This window comes from Mustela nivalis (assembly GCF_964662115.1).
Source record: "Mustela nivalis genome assembly, chromosome: 1".
NCBI classification, from domain to species: domain Eukaryota; kingdom Metazoa; phylum Chordata; class Mammalia; order Carnivora; family Mustelidae; genus Mustela; species Mustela nivalis.
In genome coordinates this window covers 55,138,694-55,153,368 of record NC_139020.1, presented here as the reverse complement: position 1 = coordinate 55,153,368, position 14,675 = coordinate 55,138,694, and the positions used below count along the sequence as shown (strand labels likewise).

The following is a 14,675-nucleotide window of genomic DNA, read 5'->3' as shown; positions in this document are numbered from 1 at the left end:
AATAATAATAATAATAAGTTTCTGAAAGAGTAATTGGGGGTGCCTGGGTGGCTCAGTGGGTTAAGTCTCTGCCTTCAGCTCAGGTCATGATCTCAGGGTCCTGGGATCTAGCCCTGCATCGGGCTCCCTGCTAAGCAGGGAGCCTGCTTCCTCTTCTCTCTGCCTGCCTCTCTGCCTACTTGTGATCTCTGTCTCTCTCTGTCAAATAAATTAATAAAATCTTTAACAACATCAACAAAAAAGTAATTATAACCAAACTGCAAATACTGCAAACTCGGTAAGAATGACATTTTTCAGACAATTGGAAAATATAAATTTTAACTGGGTATTAGATATTAAAATTTTTAATTTTCTTAAGTAAAACACTGGTATAATAATTCTATCCAATAATAAGTCTTCATCCTTTAGGAATATATACTGATTTATATATGAATGAGATTATATGATATATACTTTAAAATATTCCAATAGGAAGAAGAGTATGACATGAAACAATTTTAGTAAAATATTGATAATACTGAAGCTGGCTCTCTTGGTTCACAGAGATTCATTATACTATTCTATTTTTATGTATATTTCAGTATATAAAATTTCAGTATGTAAAACTGTAAATTTCAGTAGGTAAAATGTATATTTCAGTATGTAAAATTCAGAATGTAAAATTTTAAAAGAATGAACGGATGATGGGTGTAAGTCAGTATTCCTACTCTCTTTGCAGAAAACTATTTCCTAACATTTCTTTGAGGATTAGACAGCTGGGGTACAAAACTCAAGATATAGTAGGACACATAAAAATACTGGGTTATGCTGTGAAGTGTGTAAACATGGCGATTCACAGACCTGTACCCCTGGGGATAAAAATACATTATATGCTTATAAAAAAATAAAAAAATTTAATAAAAAAATTGTACACAGTAACATTTAAAAAAAATACTGATTTAAACTGGGAAGAGTACCCATTATTTCAGACTTCTGAGATTAGACTACATTTAAAGCCTGGTGACTGTTCCTTAGAATACTAGGATCTCAGAGATGAATGGATTTTCTTTCTTTCTTTAAGTATGTTTCAAGTTTTTATTTAAATTCTAGTTAGTGAACATAGTGTGATATTTGTTCCAGGAGTAGAATCTAGTGATCAGCATTAAATACAGCACCCATAGATGGACTTTAGTACAGTATAATTTCCTAGTTTATACAAGGGAAAACAAAAGTCCAGAAGAGTTGATTTTCTAAAGACGAACAAGTTATTCACAGATTCAGGACTTAAAACCCAGATCTCTAATTTGTTTCCATTGTAACAACCACCTCAATTTATGGTGAATATCATTGTTATATTTCTAGCATTAGTGTTCTCAAACTATTTCACTAATGTTCAATGGTTACTGTTAACACAATTGTTAGCTTTGATCAAGCACAGCAGTGACTCTGGTTAGGAAGCAGGAAAGATACACATGTACCTCTCAGATGTTAGCAGAAGGATGCACAGAGCCTAACTGCCAGAGCATTTTGCCCTTTACTAAACCCTTGTAAGCCCCACCATACTTAAGAAAGCCTCCAAAGTGATGAGGATCTAGAGGTCAAGGTTTAACCACCTATGTCGACTATGGAGTTATCACTGGTATCAGACAGGTTGTGCTGATCTGGTTTTAAGAAACTCCATAAAACATCTCTGTGTCTGGCTTCTGAGTCTCCAAAGCTATTTTACATTTAGAGTCATGGGAGATTTAACTACAACATACAGACAGTCGTTTGAACATGGCCTGAAGACACAGGGTTTCTAAAAATCATACCAGAGTATGTGTTACTTCCTTTAGGACTACTGGGACCCTTTAAACTTCTCTGTTAGTGACATAATACATTCCTTATCAGGGTAGTTGGGTATGATAAAGTTCCAAGCTTGGAATAATTATGTCTGTAATATCATGCTCCTATAAAAACTGAACTGACCAAAAATATAATAGGCAATATTGCATTCTAAAGACCATGGTATATACCATATAATGCTTTTAGTTTTGGATTCTGCTTTTGAAACATAGTGTAACTCCCCACAATTCACATAATTCTTAAGTTCTCTGATACACTCAACTGTTTACAGAAATAACATTTTCAAAATTCTACTAAAAGCAAGAGTACTGATGGCAAAAAGTGATCTGCTGCTAAATAGCTCATACCTTTCTCCTTTTCCTATTCTCAGATCCGTTCTAATAATAAAAATCATCACCTGGGGTGCCTGGGTGGCTCAGTGGGTTGAGCCGCTGCCTTCAGCTCAGGTCATGATCTCAGGGTCCTGGGATCAAGTCCTGCATCAGGCTCTCTGCTCGGCAGGGAGCCTGCATCCCTCTCACTCTCTCTGCCTGCCTCTCTGCCTACTTGTGATCTCTGTCAAATAAATAAATAAAATCTTTAAAAAACAAACAAACAAAAAACCTTTAAAAATCATCACCTGATGGTGCTGTCCTAAAAGTTCTTTTGGAAAGCTGTCTGAATTTACTGGATTAGGGCACTAGGTTTCCCAGAAGGATAACATAAATAGTGTAACAGAGAAATATCTCATTGAGGCTCACTGTAATAAGCAGGAGAGGGGCATCAATGGAAGCTGTTAAAGTTAAAATAGAAGATAAAAGTTAAGGAAAAGAATGTCAAAAATAGAAGTAGAAGGGTAAAGTCTAGTTGTCTAGGGTACAACGCCAAGATGTTTTAGTCACTCGGGTAACCTGAGTGCATTGGGAATTCTGCACATTTGCCAGTTTTCTCCCACACTGCAGGTGAGACTGACAGGATGAAATGAGGATACATTACCTCTTTACATACCAAAGGCATCACGAAAATCCAGTGATACACCTAGGCACTGGCCTCAGCGAAGCCAGCCAACTAGTTATAGCGTCTGGAGATAATATAGCAAGAATGGATGTAATTACAAACAATATGCACAACATGTGCCTGTTCTATTGTGACCACACATGAAACATATTGAATATTCACTGCTTTACAGCCCTTACCATTTCATCAAGATAAAGATGGCAATTTTTCAAAATGTCATATTTCTTACCAGTATCTCAGGACTAGGTGGTGGTGGAGGAAGCTGGATTGGAGGCAGAGTACTCAAGGCAAACCCTTGCTTCACCTTGTTAATTTGTTCATTGTACTGTGTCTAGAAGAAGACAAACAATATTTTAGAGCAAAATCAACTTCAAAGAAACTGCATATGGGAACATTTGGTATTGTTTTTAATAATAAAACATATAATAGTTTTTCTCAACTTAAGTCAGGAATAATATAAAAACAGTTTTTGACATAAAAATAATTCTATAACACACTATCCTCAAATGTAAACAGTTGTATCTTTCCAAGTTCTGTTGGTTGGCAAGATATAAAGAGACATAATTCACAGACCCTGTGATAATTCCTCAATATCTCCATAATTTCCAGCCCCCAAATGGGAACCAATCATAAAAAGTGAATAGCATCTAAAGATTCAAGAAGCTGTAAATAACATATAAGCTGATAATTATAGGAAAAATGTATGTGTAATGAGGAGTTGAGCTATTTGCAAATGTTCACTGCAGGGGAAATTTCAGGAAATACTCACTAAATATCCACATTTTGTTTATTTTGAAGTTATACCTTTAGCTTTCTCAAGTACCACATATATCTTTGTTTTATTTTCTTGGATTTTGCCAAAAGTAGGATCCCAATCACTGAAGCTTAACAACATGCTTTCAACATTTTTGGCACTGTCCCCATTTTACTTTACAGTATTGTTTTGTAAACAACCCACAGAGACTGAAAAAGAAATGCTTAAGAAACAAAACATTTAGAAACTTTCCACAGAAGATATGTCCTTAAAATAAAACAAGGACGGAGAACCGGGGCAGGCCATACTGTGAATAAACCCAACATAAATGTTAAGCATCACTAAAGACTGAATACGAAAGAGGCTGGGAGAGAAATAGTCAAGACCACCAGTGGAAAAGCTAGGTAAGAAGGTAATGCTTTGAAGCAGAGCTCACAATTAAATTTCATTATTTTGCTAGCAGTGTTGTGAAATCATAAAACAATGAACATTTTATACTTTTTTGGGGGAAAGATTTTATTATTTATTTTTTTGAGATTTGAAAGAAACAGCATGCACATGAGCAGGAGAAGCAGCAGCTTCGGAAGAGGGCGAGGGAAAAGCAGGCTCCCAGCTGAGCTGATGTGGGGCTCTATCCCAGCACCCTGAGATCATGACCTGAGGCAAAGGCAGATGCTTAACCAACTGAGCCATCAGGGGGCCGCTATATATTTACTTTAAGATATAAATACAAAAATATCCTAAAGCCAAATGAAGAAATTAATAATCAGTGGGTTACTTGTTTAGATTACCTTAAGCATAGTCCTAATTCTATTAAACCAATAATGAATAATTCATTATTTTGCATTATGAAAGTTACATAAAAATTTAAGATTGAAAGCTAATATAGGTCTGCTTGATCTTCCTTTTAAGTTTATAAACACATAATTATTCAGACAAAGTTCAACATTTATTTTTGACTGGAGCTACATTAGCTTTGGAATTCTAGGAAAATTAGGTGTAAAGCACAATTTTTGAGTTTATTATTTACTGTATGAAGGATGTGAGAGACCTGAAAAGACCAGGTCTAGGATTTTGTCTACAACTAACCACATGGAAGTAATCGATCTCAAACCTTAAATAGGCATAAACTTAAGTAACTGAGAAAAACATGATCTTCCCTAAATTTCTCAGGTAATTGTTTTTAATGTTAGATGTTTTAAGTCTATACCACCTACAACATTCAGTCAATTTACTCCAGAGATACTTCACCACTTACCCTGAGGAATGCAATCTTGTTTCTAACATCTGTTACGATGGCATTCCAACTCTCTACTGCAGCCTTTAATTGAAGTGATTCCAGATTGCTGGTGTAGGAAAGGAGACACAAGAGAAAGTTCTTCTTTTTATATACCACATAGGTCTCCACAAATTTCCATTATATTCTTTAGCATATATGTAAATAATATAAAACAACAAAATTACCTTCATCACCAACAATAACCTCAAATGGGCACAAAGTTGTGTGGAAGTGTTTATTAAAAATAAAAAAAGGATCACTCGGCATCAGGGAAATACAAATCAAAACCACAATGAGATATCACCTCACACCAGTCAGAATGGCTAAAATCAACAAGTCAGGAAATGACAGATGCTGGCGAGGATGCGGAGAAAGGGGAACCCTCCTACACTGTTGGTGGGAATGCAAGCTGGTGCAGCCACTCTGGAAAACAGCATGGAGGTTCCTCAAAATGTTGAAAATAGAACTGCCCTATGACCCAGCAATTGCACTATTGGGTATTTACCCTAAAGATACAAACGTAGTGATCCAAAGGGGCACATGCACCCGAATGTTTATAGCAGCAATGTCCACAATAGCCAAACTATGGAAAGAACCTAGATGTCCATCAACAGATGAATGGATCAAGAAGATATGGTATATATACACAATGGAATACTATGCAGCCATCAAAAGAAATGAAATCTTGCCATTTGCGACAACATGGATGGAACTAGAGCATATCATGCTTAGCAAAATAAGTCAAGCAGAGAAAGACAACTATCATATGATCTCCCTGATATGACGAAGTGGTGATGCAACATGGAGGCTTAAGTGGGTAGGAGAAGAATAAATGAAACAAGATGGGATTGGGAGGGAGACAAACCATAAGTGACTCTTAATTTCACAAAACAAACTGAGGGTTGCTGGGGAGAGGGGGTTTGGGAGAAGGGGGTGGGATTATGGACATTGGGGAGGGTATGTGCTTTGGTGAGTGCTGTGAAGTGTGTAAACCTGGTGATTCACAGACCTGTACCCCTGGGGATAAAAATATATGTTTATAAAAAATAAAAAATCAAAATAAATAAATAAATAAATAAATAAATAAAATCTTTTTAAAAATTAAATAAAAAAATAAAACAAAGGTTGGGAACGTATAAAATTTATTTTTTCAAGAACAAATATAACTTCTGCTTCCAGAACATCAAGTGTTCTTCTAACTTGGCAATACTGTTTTTTAGGACATGTAAAACCTTTACACAGAAATCCCTCCAGTGAACTACGAAGGCAGAGAAGGCCAAACAGAGAAACTGCCCTAGCCATCCAATGCAGGAGCATTCTCAAAGATGCTAAATCCTCCTGCAAGCAGGTTTTGGACTATCTTCACCATAACCCTGACATCACAGCGCTATGGTTGGCCCATCAGCTCTCTGCAAATTAGAAAAATATATTCCTTATGGGAGGGCAAATCAGAAAGAAGTACCTCTTCTGGGAGGATCAATTAGATTGATCTGCCTCTATGCAGTACCTAAATTGCACAAACACAAGCAGCTCTGCCAAACATGCCCTCCAAATAACTTAAGTAGGAACAGCCTGAGGTGTTAAGGTCTGCTATCTCCAAAGACAGATTTCATGAGGCCTTTCAAAAGGCTCTGCTGTAACAACCCCACCCCAGTATCACCCAGCATACCAGCTTTGAAAGAGCAGAACAAGTTATCACTGAGATTATCTTATACAAAGAGGCTTGATAATGTTTTAGTTTATAGAGTGCCCCTTCTCCCTCTAGCAAGCAAAGATAGACTGATCACTTACAACAGTGCTTCCTGGACCTGAATGCACATCAGTATATCCTGGGAATCTTGCTAAACATCAGAGATTCTGATTCTTTAGAATTGAAGAATAACAATGATCATTACAATGATCATCATTAAAAAATAATGATGCCTTGGTCCCAGAAATTCTAATTTAATTAATTCACTATGAAGATATAAAATTACAAATTTAAAGATAATCTCATGCAACCTGCCCAATATTTGAAAATCATTCATTTATTATAACACAGCAAGAAATTTCCTTTAACATATGATTTTAGGTGTTAATACTGATTTTTTCCCTCTACGCACTCCAAAGGTAGTTAAAATCAAGCATTAGATGAGAAATTAATTGTAAAAAGGATTTCCACTTAGAATCCACCCTGTTTTGTAAATGTCCGGGCTTCATGCATGTTTCTGAGATTTTTTATCTATTTCACTAGTGAAAGGGAAATATCTGTCTTCAGCTATTACTGTGCTCAGTAGACTTCAGTGCTTCAGCAGAAGAAACCAAGAACAGCAGCAAAGTGACTAAATGACTTTTGAGGTTTAAAAAAAATAAGGGTTTGTTCATTTCAAAGACTCTGATGTCATACATGTAAAACAGATTCTGTTCAAACTTAAGGACAAATCTTGTATCTTGTATCTCTGAGATGAAGATGCATTAAGAAAGAAGGAAATGTTACCTTGCTGCCATATGAGTCACCCGGGCAAGCTGACTGAGGCATTCCTTTTCAGTCTGCTCTAGATGAAGCAAACCAAAATCTCTACGACACTGTAAGAAATACACCTACAGATTTTTGAGAAAAAGACAAAGAAGTTGAAGATGCCTTGTAAATGAACACATCCTTTTCTCAATCATTTCAAGTAAAGTTGAGCTATTTTTCAATCTCTTCCAGCACCTGAGCTTCTTGACCATCCATAATACATTATAAAAACTCTGATTAATTCTACAATTCTAACTTTTTTACTCAATGGTTACTGGGTTAGTAAGCATTCCAGATCATTAGTTTTCAAACTTGAACATACCCTGGTATCATCTCAAGACTCTTTAAAAATTTATGCCATGGTCCCAGAGATTCTAATTTAATTGATCCCAAGTGCTGCCCAAGTAGTGGGATTTTTAAAAGTTCTCAGGTAACTATAATATTCAGCAAAGTTTAAGAACATTCCCAGAAGTCCCGTTACTTGCTTTTTTTTTTTTTTAATTGATGAAGGGATAAGAAAATAATCAGACCATGCAGGAGGACCATGCAGTCCTAATGGGCCTTGCGAGGTCATCGAGTCTGTCTCCCCTTAACAGGAATTCCCTCTGCCCCATTACTGTTGCATGCTCACTTGACCTCTGTTTTTTTTTTCACACTAGTCACTCAATATTCACTGAAAATATATTCTTGGACAGCATTAGGTGTTTCTAAAATTAATAGTGGAAGTAGAAGGAAACGTTCTGACTAAAAGCAGTGAGAAACAAAAATATACAAACTTGAGCTCTTAAAGTAATCTGAGGGTTTTGTTTTTTCAGTTATAGCTAGCATTCTACTAATCTCCAGGGATTTTTGGTTCAGGTATCATTCCTTGATTATTGACCTCTGGATTCCCAAGCATTCTGCTAAAGTATACAGTTTACCCATGACAGATGTGGGAAGGTTTATAATTCTTTTAATGTTAGTGAGCTCTCTAAATATCTGAATCTTATTGTATATCGTTTGGTTATCTCTAAGTAAAAATTACATATATACAAATAATCATGTATCTTTTGGAAGAGACCCTAGCTGTGGTATTCTGTTAAGTTAGAAGAAACATTCTGGGAGTCTAGAAGGTAGGCTGGTTTTTTAAATTCGAGTGTATGATGTGTATGTGCTTTGGGAAGATCTATGTAGAAAGTAACAAAAAAAGACATTATCTTCAGCAGCAGTAAAATATTAGAATTCTTAGAAATTTGGCTTAGTGACCTGGTTTCATGAGAATTATCCCAAAGTGTATGTATTTGCTACACATACTGAAGCAGACCAATTTCCTGAAGTCATTTGGGGAAAAACAACATAAGATCATCAACACTGAAGTAATCATGTACAAAATTCCAGTGAGTCAAAAAAGCACAAGAGTTTAAGCTATGTTCTTCTGGCTGGTCCTAAGATGACTTATTTCTGTTCATTTAGAACAGTCTTTTTTCAATTCTTTAGTATACTAGTACATGAGCAGAACTTCAACCCAATTTTTCTCTTTCTTTCTTTTTTTTTTTTTTTACCTCAGCTGTTAAAGCTCTGCTAGTTTCTGCATTCAGTTTGTTTAAGTATGTTTTAATTGTGCTTTCCAGATTATGCTTCTCCATTTCCCACTGAGATCTGAAATATATGAGCATTAAAGAGTCAACAACGTTGCAACAAGGACAGACTTTTACACTTTATTCAGGAGAGAGAAAGACTCAAGCTATTTAGTGAGTAAGAAATGATTTCTTGTAAAAGTTTACAGCATACAAAGGCAAGAGAAGACATTACTTGACCCTTCCAGTTATCCTGTACTACCAAGAGTGCAGAAGTTTTAAAGTCGTCAATGTAAGGGCTAGGATTTAAAACTTGGCTCTGAAATAAAGTTGTCTGAGGATGAATCTGAGTTCTGAAACCTTGAGCAAGTTCCTTAACTTCTCTATACCTCAGTTTCTTTACATCTGAAAATGGAGAACACTGTACTATTGACCTCAAAGATCTATTGCAAAAACACATTCATATAATATATATAAAAGCATTGTGTTTAGTACATATTAAGCATTAAATAAATGTTAGCTATTATCATTAAATTTCACATAAAGTTTCTACAAGCCTTTCTGTATTCCCAAAATAGCAACTACAAAGGTTTTTTGTTTTTTTTTTTAATCATCCCTGCCCTCACTGCATTAAAGCTAAATCACTGCATTAAAATATTGCACTGGTTATCTCAGTATCTCAGCTCACATCAACATCTTAGAATGAATACAAATCTTACAGCTTGAAAAGGAGAGAGGGAGATGATAAGGACATTATTTATGAAGGACATTATAGAGAAAGGCTACCTATGAGGTCTCTCTTTTTTACTATCTCATTTCAGCTTCCTACACCTGAGGCCCAAACTTTAGGGCATACAAACCAAATTATATCTTTAAAGGAAACAATTAACTGGAAATATATTGTAATAGGGACTTTTACAAAAGCTATCCTCAATGTTTTATTAGAAACACTTGGATGCTTGCACACTTGACAAATATTGATGAGAAGCTTGATAAAACAATATGTTGTTAATACCACTATACCCAGAGTGTTTCAAGGGAAAAAATATTCAAGGACATATATGAATTCAACCAAGAGGAATTATTATGCTACTGAATACTGTGCAAAAATTGTACAAAACTGCTTATAAGACTAAGAGAAAACATAACTTAGACTCCAAAATTTAAAAATCATATATCTGATAAAGGACTTATATCCAGAACATGCATAGAACTCTGAAAACTCAACAAAAAACAAAGAACCCAATTTAAAAAGTGGCCAAAGATTTGAATAGCCATTTCTCTAAGGAGATACACAAATAGCCAAGAAGTACTCGAAAAGATGTTCAACATATTAAATCATTAGGAAAATGCAAATCAAAACCACAATGATCTTGTATTTCACAACCATTACAATGAGTAAAATAAAGACAGGTAATCCAACAAGTATTTGTGAGGATGTGCAGAATCCACTGCTGGTGGGATTGTAAGATGTGCAGTCACTTGGAAAAGTTTGGTAGTTCCTTAAAAAGTTAAACAGAGTCTCCTGCATGTCTCAGCAATTCCACTCTTACATAACCAAGAGAACTGAAAACCTTATGCTGTATAAAAATATGCTTACAAACGTTCATAAATGCATTATTCATAATAGTGAAAAAATTGAAACAAATCAAATGTCCATTGATAAAAAGATAAACAAATAGTGGTGTATTTATACAGTGGAATATTATTTACCTATAAAAAGGAATGTATACTGAGATATGCTACGATATGGATATACAATATAGTAGGTGTAAGACATTAATCACAAGAGGGTACTTATATGATTATATTTATATGAAATGTCTGGAAAAAGCAAAACCACCAGGACAAATAATAAATGAATGATCACCAGAAGCTAGGGGAGGGGCGAATGAAGAATGCCTTCTAATGGATCCAGGATTTCCTTAGGGTGATAAAAATGTTCTGGAATCAAACAGAGGTGAAGGTTGTATACCTCTGCAAATATCCTAAAAAGCCAATGAAACGTATAATTTAACACACTGAGTTTTATGCTATATGAATTAGATCTCTAAAAAGTTATTTAAAAATTACCTACAGGCAAAAATATGTGAATCAGAATAAAATTCAACCAGTTTCATAAATCAGTAACACTTAGCAGTATTGATTAGGGCAAAGAGATGAGAACACCTAAGTCTGGTCCCTGCCTAGCTTGCTGTGGGACCATAACCTTGCTGATCTAATCTCTCTCAGCAGTTTTCTAGGGCCAGAGCTAAGCTGAACATAGCCCCCAATCTGCCTAGGTCACTTCCATTTGTAACTGTTGTCCCAGTCTAAACATTAATAATGTTCAATATCATGCTCAAAAGTACCCCAGTTTGGATAATAAATTATATGGCTACCCTGGTCAGAACATGCTGAATGAATATACTTAGAGTTTCAGAGATGTATACTCAACCAAAGCAACAACTAAATTTGTACCTTTTCATGGAAAGTTGCTCTTTAAGATTCTTGATTTCATTATCTTTAGCATGGCTCTGACGCTGTAATCTAAGGAAAGATGAAAGGGATAAGTGTTAGAAATGATTTGTCATTAATACAGTCAATACAGCTCTCTTGTAGCTGAAGAGGAGGGACTAAGTATGACCATTTTAGGCCACAAAAATTGAGTCTGAAAATAATTAGTCTCCTACACTTACACCTTCTGGAATTCATCTTTCTTTCTCTGATGTCTGATTTACCAACTTCCCAAGTTCAAATCCCATCAATTTGAAGCCAAAGAGAACTTGTATCCCCACTTCAAAGTCTCAGAAATAGGTCTTTAGCCCTTTCTACTATAGTTTACCCACTAGAAAACATAGATGGTATGTTCTGATTTCCTAGGCCTGTGGTAGGATTGAAAACTTTAAAATTTTCTTAACAAGTTATTATATCAAGTCATATAAACTATTAAAGGGTTAAGGTCTGAAAGAAATCAGGTATTAAATATAGGCACCATGAGGCTGTGTACACATAGGAATTTTATTTTTTTTTTAAGATTTTATTTATTTATTTGAGAGAGAGACAGTAAGAGAGAGCACGAGTGAGGAGAAGGTGACAACTCCACTGTGGAGTTGGAAGCCCAAAGCGGGACTCGATCCCAGGACTCCAGGATCATGACCTGAGCTAAAGGCAGTCGCTTAACCGACTGAGCCACCCAGGCGCCCCACATAGGAATTTTAATTAAAATAGTAAATTATCACCAAGGAGTCACTCACATGATCTAATCAAGGAAAGACCAGGCAAAAATTCTATGTAAATCAGAAAACATAGCCTGCAATTGGTTTAAAAATTAGTATGCAAGTATCATATGGTTCTTGTTCTTTCTTTTATTGATGTGTTGTATCACATTGACTGATTTGCGGATGTTGAACCAACCTTGCAGCCCTGGAATAAATCCCACTTGGTCGTGGTGAATAATCTTTTTAATGTACTGTTGAATTCTATTGGCTAGTATTTTGTTGAGTATTTTCGCATCTGTGTTCATCAAGGATATCGGTCTATAGCTCTCTTTTTTGGTGGGATCCTTGTCTGGTTTTGGGATCAAGGTGATGCTGGCCTCATAAAATGAGTTTGGAAGTTTTCCTTCCATTTCTATTTTTTGGAACAGTTTCAGGAGAATAGGAATTAGTTCTTCTTTAAATGTTTGGTAGAATTCCCCCGGGAAGCCATCTGGCCCTGGGCTTTTGTTTGTTTGGAGATTTTTAATGACTGTTTCAATCTCCTTACTGGTTATGGGTCTGTTCAGGCTTTCTATTTCTTCCTGGTTCAGTTGTGGTAGTTTATATGTTTCTAGGAATGCATCCATTTCTTCCAGATTGTCAAATTTATTGCCGTAGAGTTGCTCATAGTATGTTCTTATAATAGTTTGTATTTCTTTGGTGTTAGTTGTGATCGCTCCTCTTTCATTCATGATTTTATTTATTTGGGTCCTTTCTCTTTTCTTTTTGATAAGTCGGGCCAGGGGTTTATCAATTTTATTAATTCTTTCAAAGAACCAGCTCCTACTTTCGTTGATTTTTTCTATTGTTTTTTTGGTTTCTATTTCATTGATTTCTGCTCTAATCTTTATGATTTCTCTTCTCCTGCTGGGCTTAGGGTTTCTTTCTTGTTCTTTCTCCAGCTCCTTTAGGTGTAGGGTTAGGTTGTGTACCTGAGACTTTTCTTGTTTCTTGAGAAAGGCTTGTACCGCTATATATTTTCCTCTCAGGACTGCCTTTATTGTGTCCCACAGATTTTGAACTGTTGTATTTTCATTATCATTTGTTTCCATGATTTTTTTCAATTCTTCTTTAATTTCCCGGTTGACCCATTCATTCTTTAGAAGGATACTGTTTAGTCTCCATGTATTTGAGTTCTTTCCAAACTTCCTTTTGTGGTTGAGTTCTAGCTTTAGAGCATTGTGGTCTGAAAATATGCAGGGAATGATCCCAATCTTTTGATACCGGTTGAGTCCTGATTTAGGACCGAGGATGTGATCTATTCTGGAGAATGTTCCATGTGCACTAGAGAAGAATGTGTATTCTGTTGCTTTGGGCGAAATGTTCTGAATATATCTGTGATGTCCATCTGGTCCAGTGTGTCGTTTAAGGCCTTTATTTCCTTGCTGATCTTTTGCTTGGATGACCTGTCCATTTCAGTGAGGGGAGTGTTAAAGTCCCCTACTATTATTGTATTGTTGTTGATGTGTTTCTTTGATTTTGTTATTAATTGGTTTATATAGTTGGCTGCTCCCACGTTGGGGGCATAGATATTTAAAATTGTTAAATCTTCTTGTTGGACAGACCCTTTGAGTATGATATAGTGTCCTTCCTCATCTCTTATTATAGTCTTTGGCTTAAAATCTAATTGATCTGATATAAGGATTGCCACTCCTGCTTCAATAAAAGAAAGAACAAGAACCATATGATACTTTCAATAGATGCTGAAAAAGCATTTGACAAAGTACAGCATCCCTTCCTGATCAAAACTCTTCAAAGTGTAGGGATAGAGGGCACATACCTCAATATCATCAAAGCCATCTATGAAAAACCCACCACAAATATCATTCTCAATGGAGAAAAACTGAAAGCTTTTCCACTAAGGTCAGGAACACGGCAGGGATGTCCATTATCACCACTGCTATTCAACATAGTACTAGAGGTCCTAGCCTCAGCAATCAGACAACAAAAGGAAATTAAAGGCATCCAAATTGGCAAAGAAGAAGTCAAATTATCACTCTTCGCAGATGATATGATACTATATGTGGAAAACCCAAAAGACTCCACTCCAAAACTGCTAGAACTTATACAGGAATTCAGTAAAGTGTCAGGGTATAAAATCAATGCACAGAAATCAGTTGCATTTCTCTACACCAACAGCAAGACAGAAGAAAGAGATATTAAGGAGTCAATCCCATTTACAATTGCATCCAAAACCATAAGATACCTAGGAATAAACCTAACCAAAGAGACACAGAATCTATACTCAGAAAACTATAAAGTACTCATGAAAGAAATTGAGGAAGACACAAAGAAATGGAAAAATGTTCCATGCTCCTGGATTGGAAGAATAAATATTGTGAAAATGTCTATGCTACCTAAAGCAATCTACACATTTAATGCAATTCCTATCAAAGTACCATCCATCTTTTTCAAAGAAATGGAACAAATAATGTAAAATTTATATGGAACCAGAAAAGACCTCGAATAGCCAAAGGGATATTGAAAAAGAAAGCCAACGTTGGTGGCATCACAATTCCGGACTTCAAGC

General features: G+C 35.7%; 1 protein-coding gene across 24 annotated transcripts in view; it reads right to left on the bottom strand.

The window, feature by feature from the left end:
• The window catches only part of DZIP3 (DAZ interacting zinc finger protein 3), a 122,802-nt gene that overhangs the window by 10,587 nt on the left and 97,540 nt on the right, over positions 1-14,675 (bottom strand). For all 24 annotated transcript variants that reach the window (XM_082697178.1, XM_082697155.1, XM_082697166.1 and 21 more), the window contains 5 exons: positions 11,367-11,435; positions 8,892-8,988; positions 7,330-7,433; positions 4,833-4,920; positions 3,050-3,151 (listed from right to left, as the gene is read on the bottom strand). In XM_082697178.1, coding sequence (XP_082553304.1) covers positions 3,050-3,151; positions 4,833-4,920; positions 7,330-7,433; positions 8,892-8,988; positions 11,367-11,435 — 460 coding nt within the window. The remainder of the gene's footprint in view (positions 1-3,049; positions 3,152-4,832; positions 4,921-7,329; positions 7,434-8,891; positions 8,989-11,366; positions 11,436-14,675) is intronic.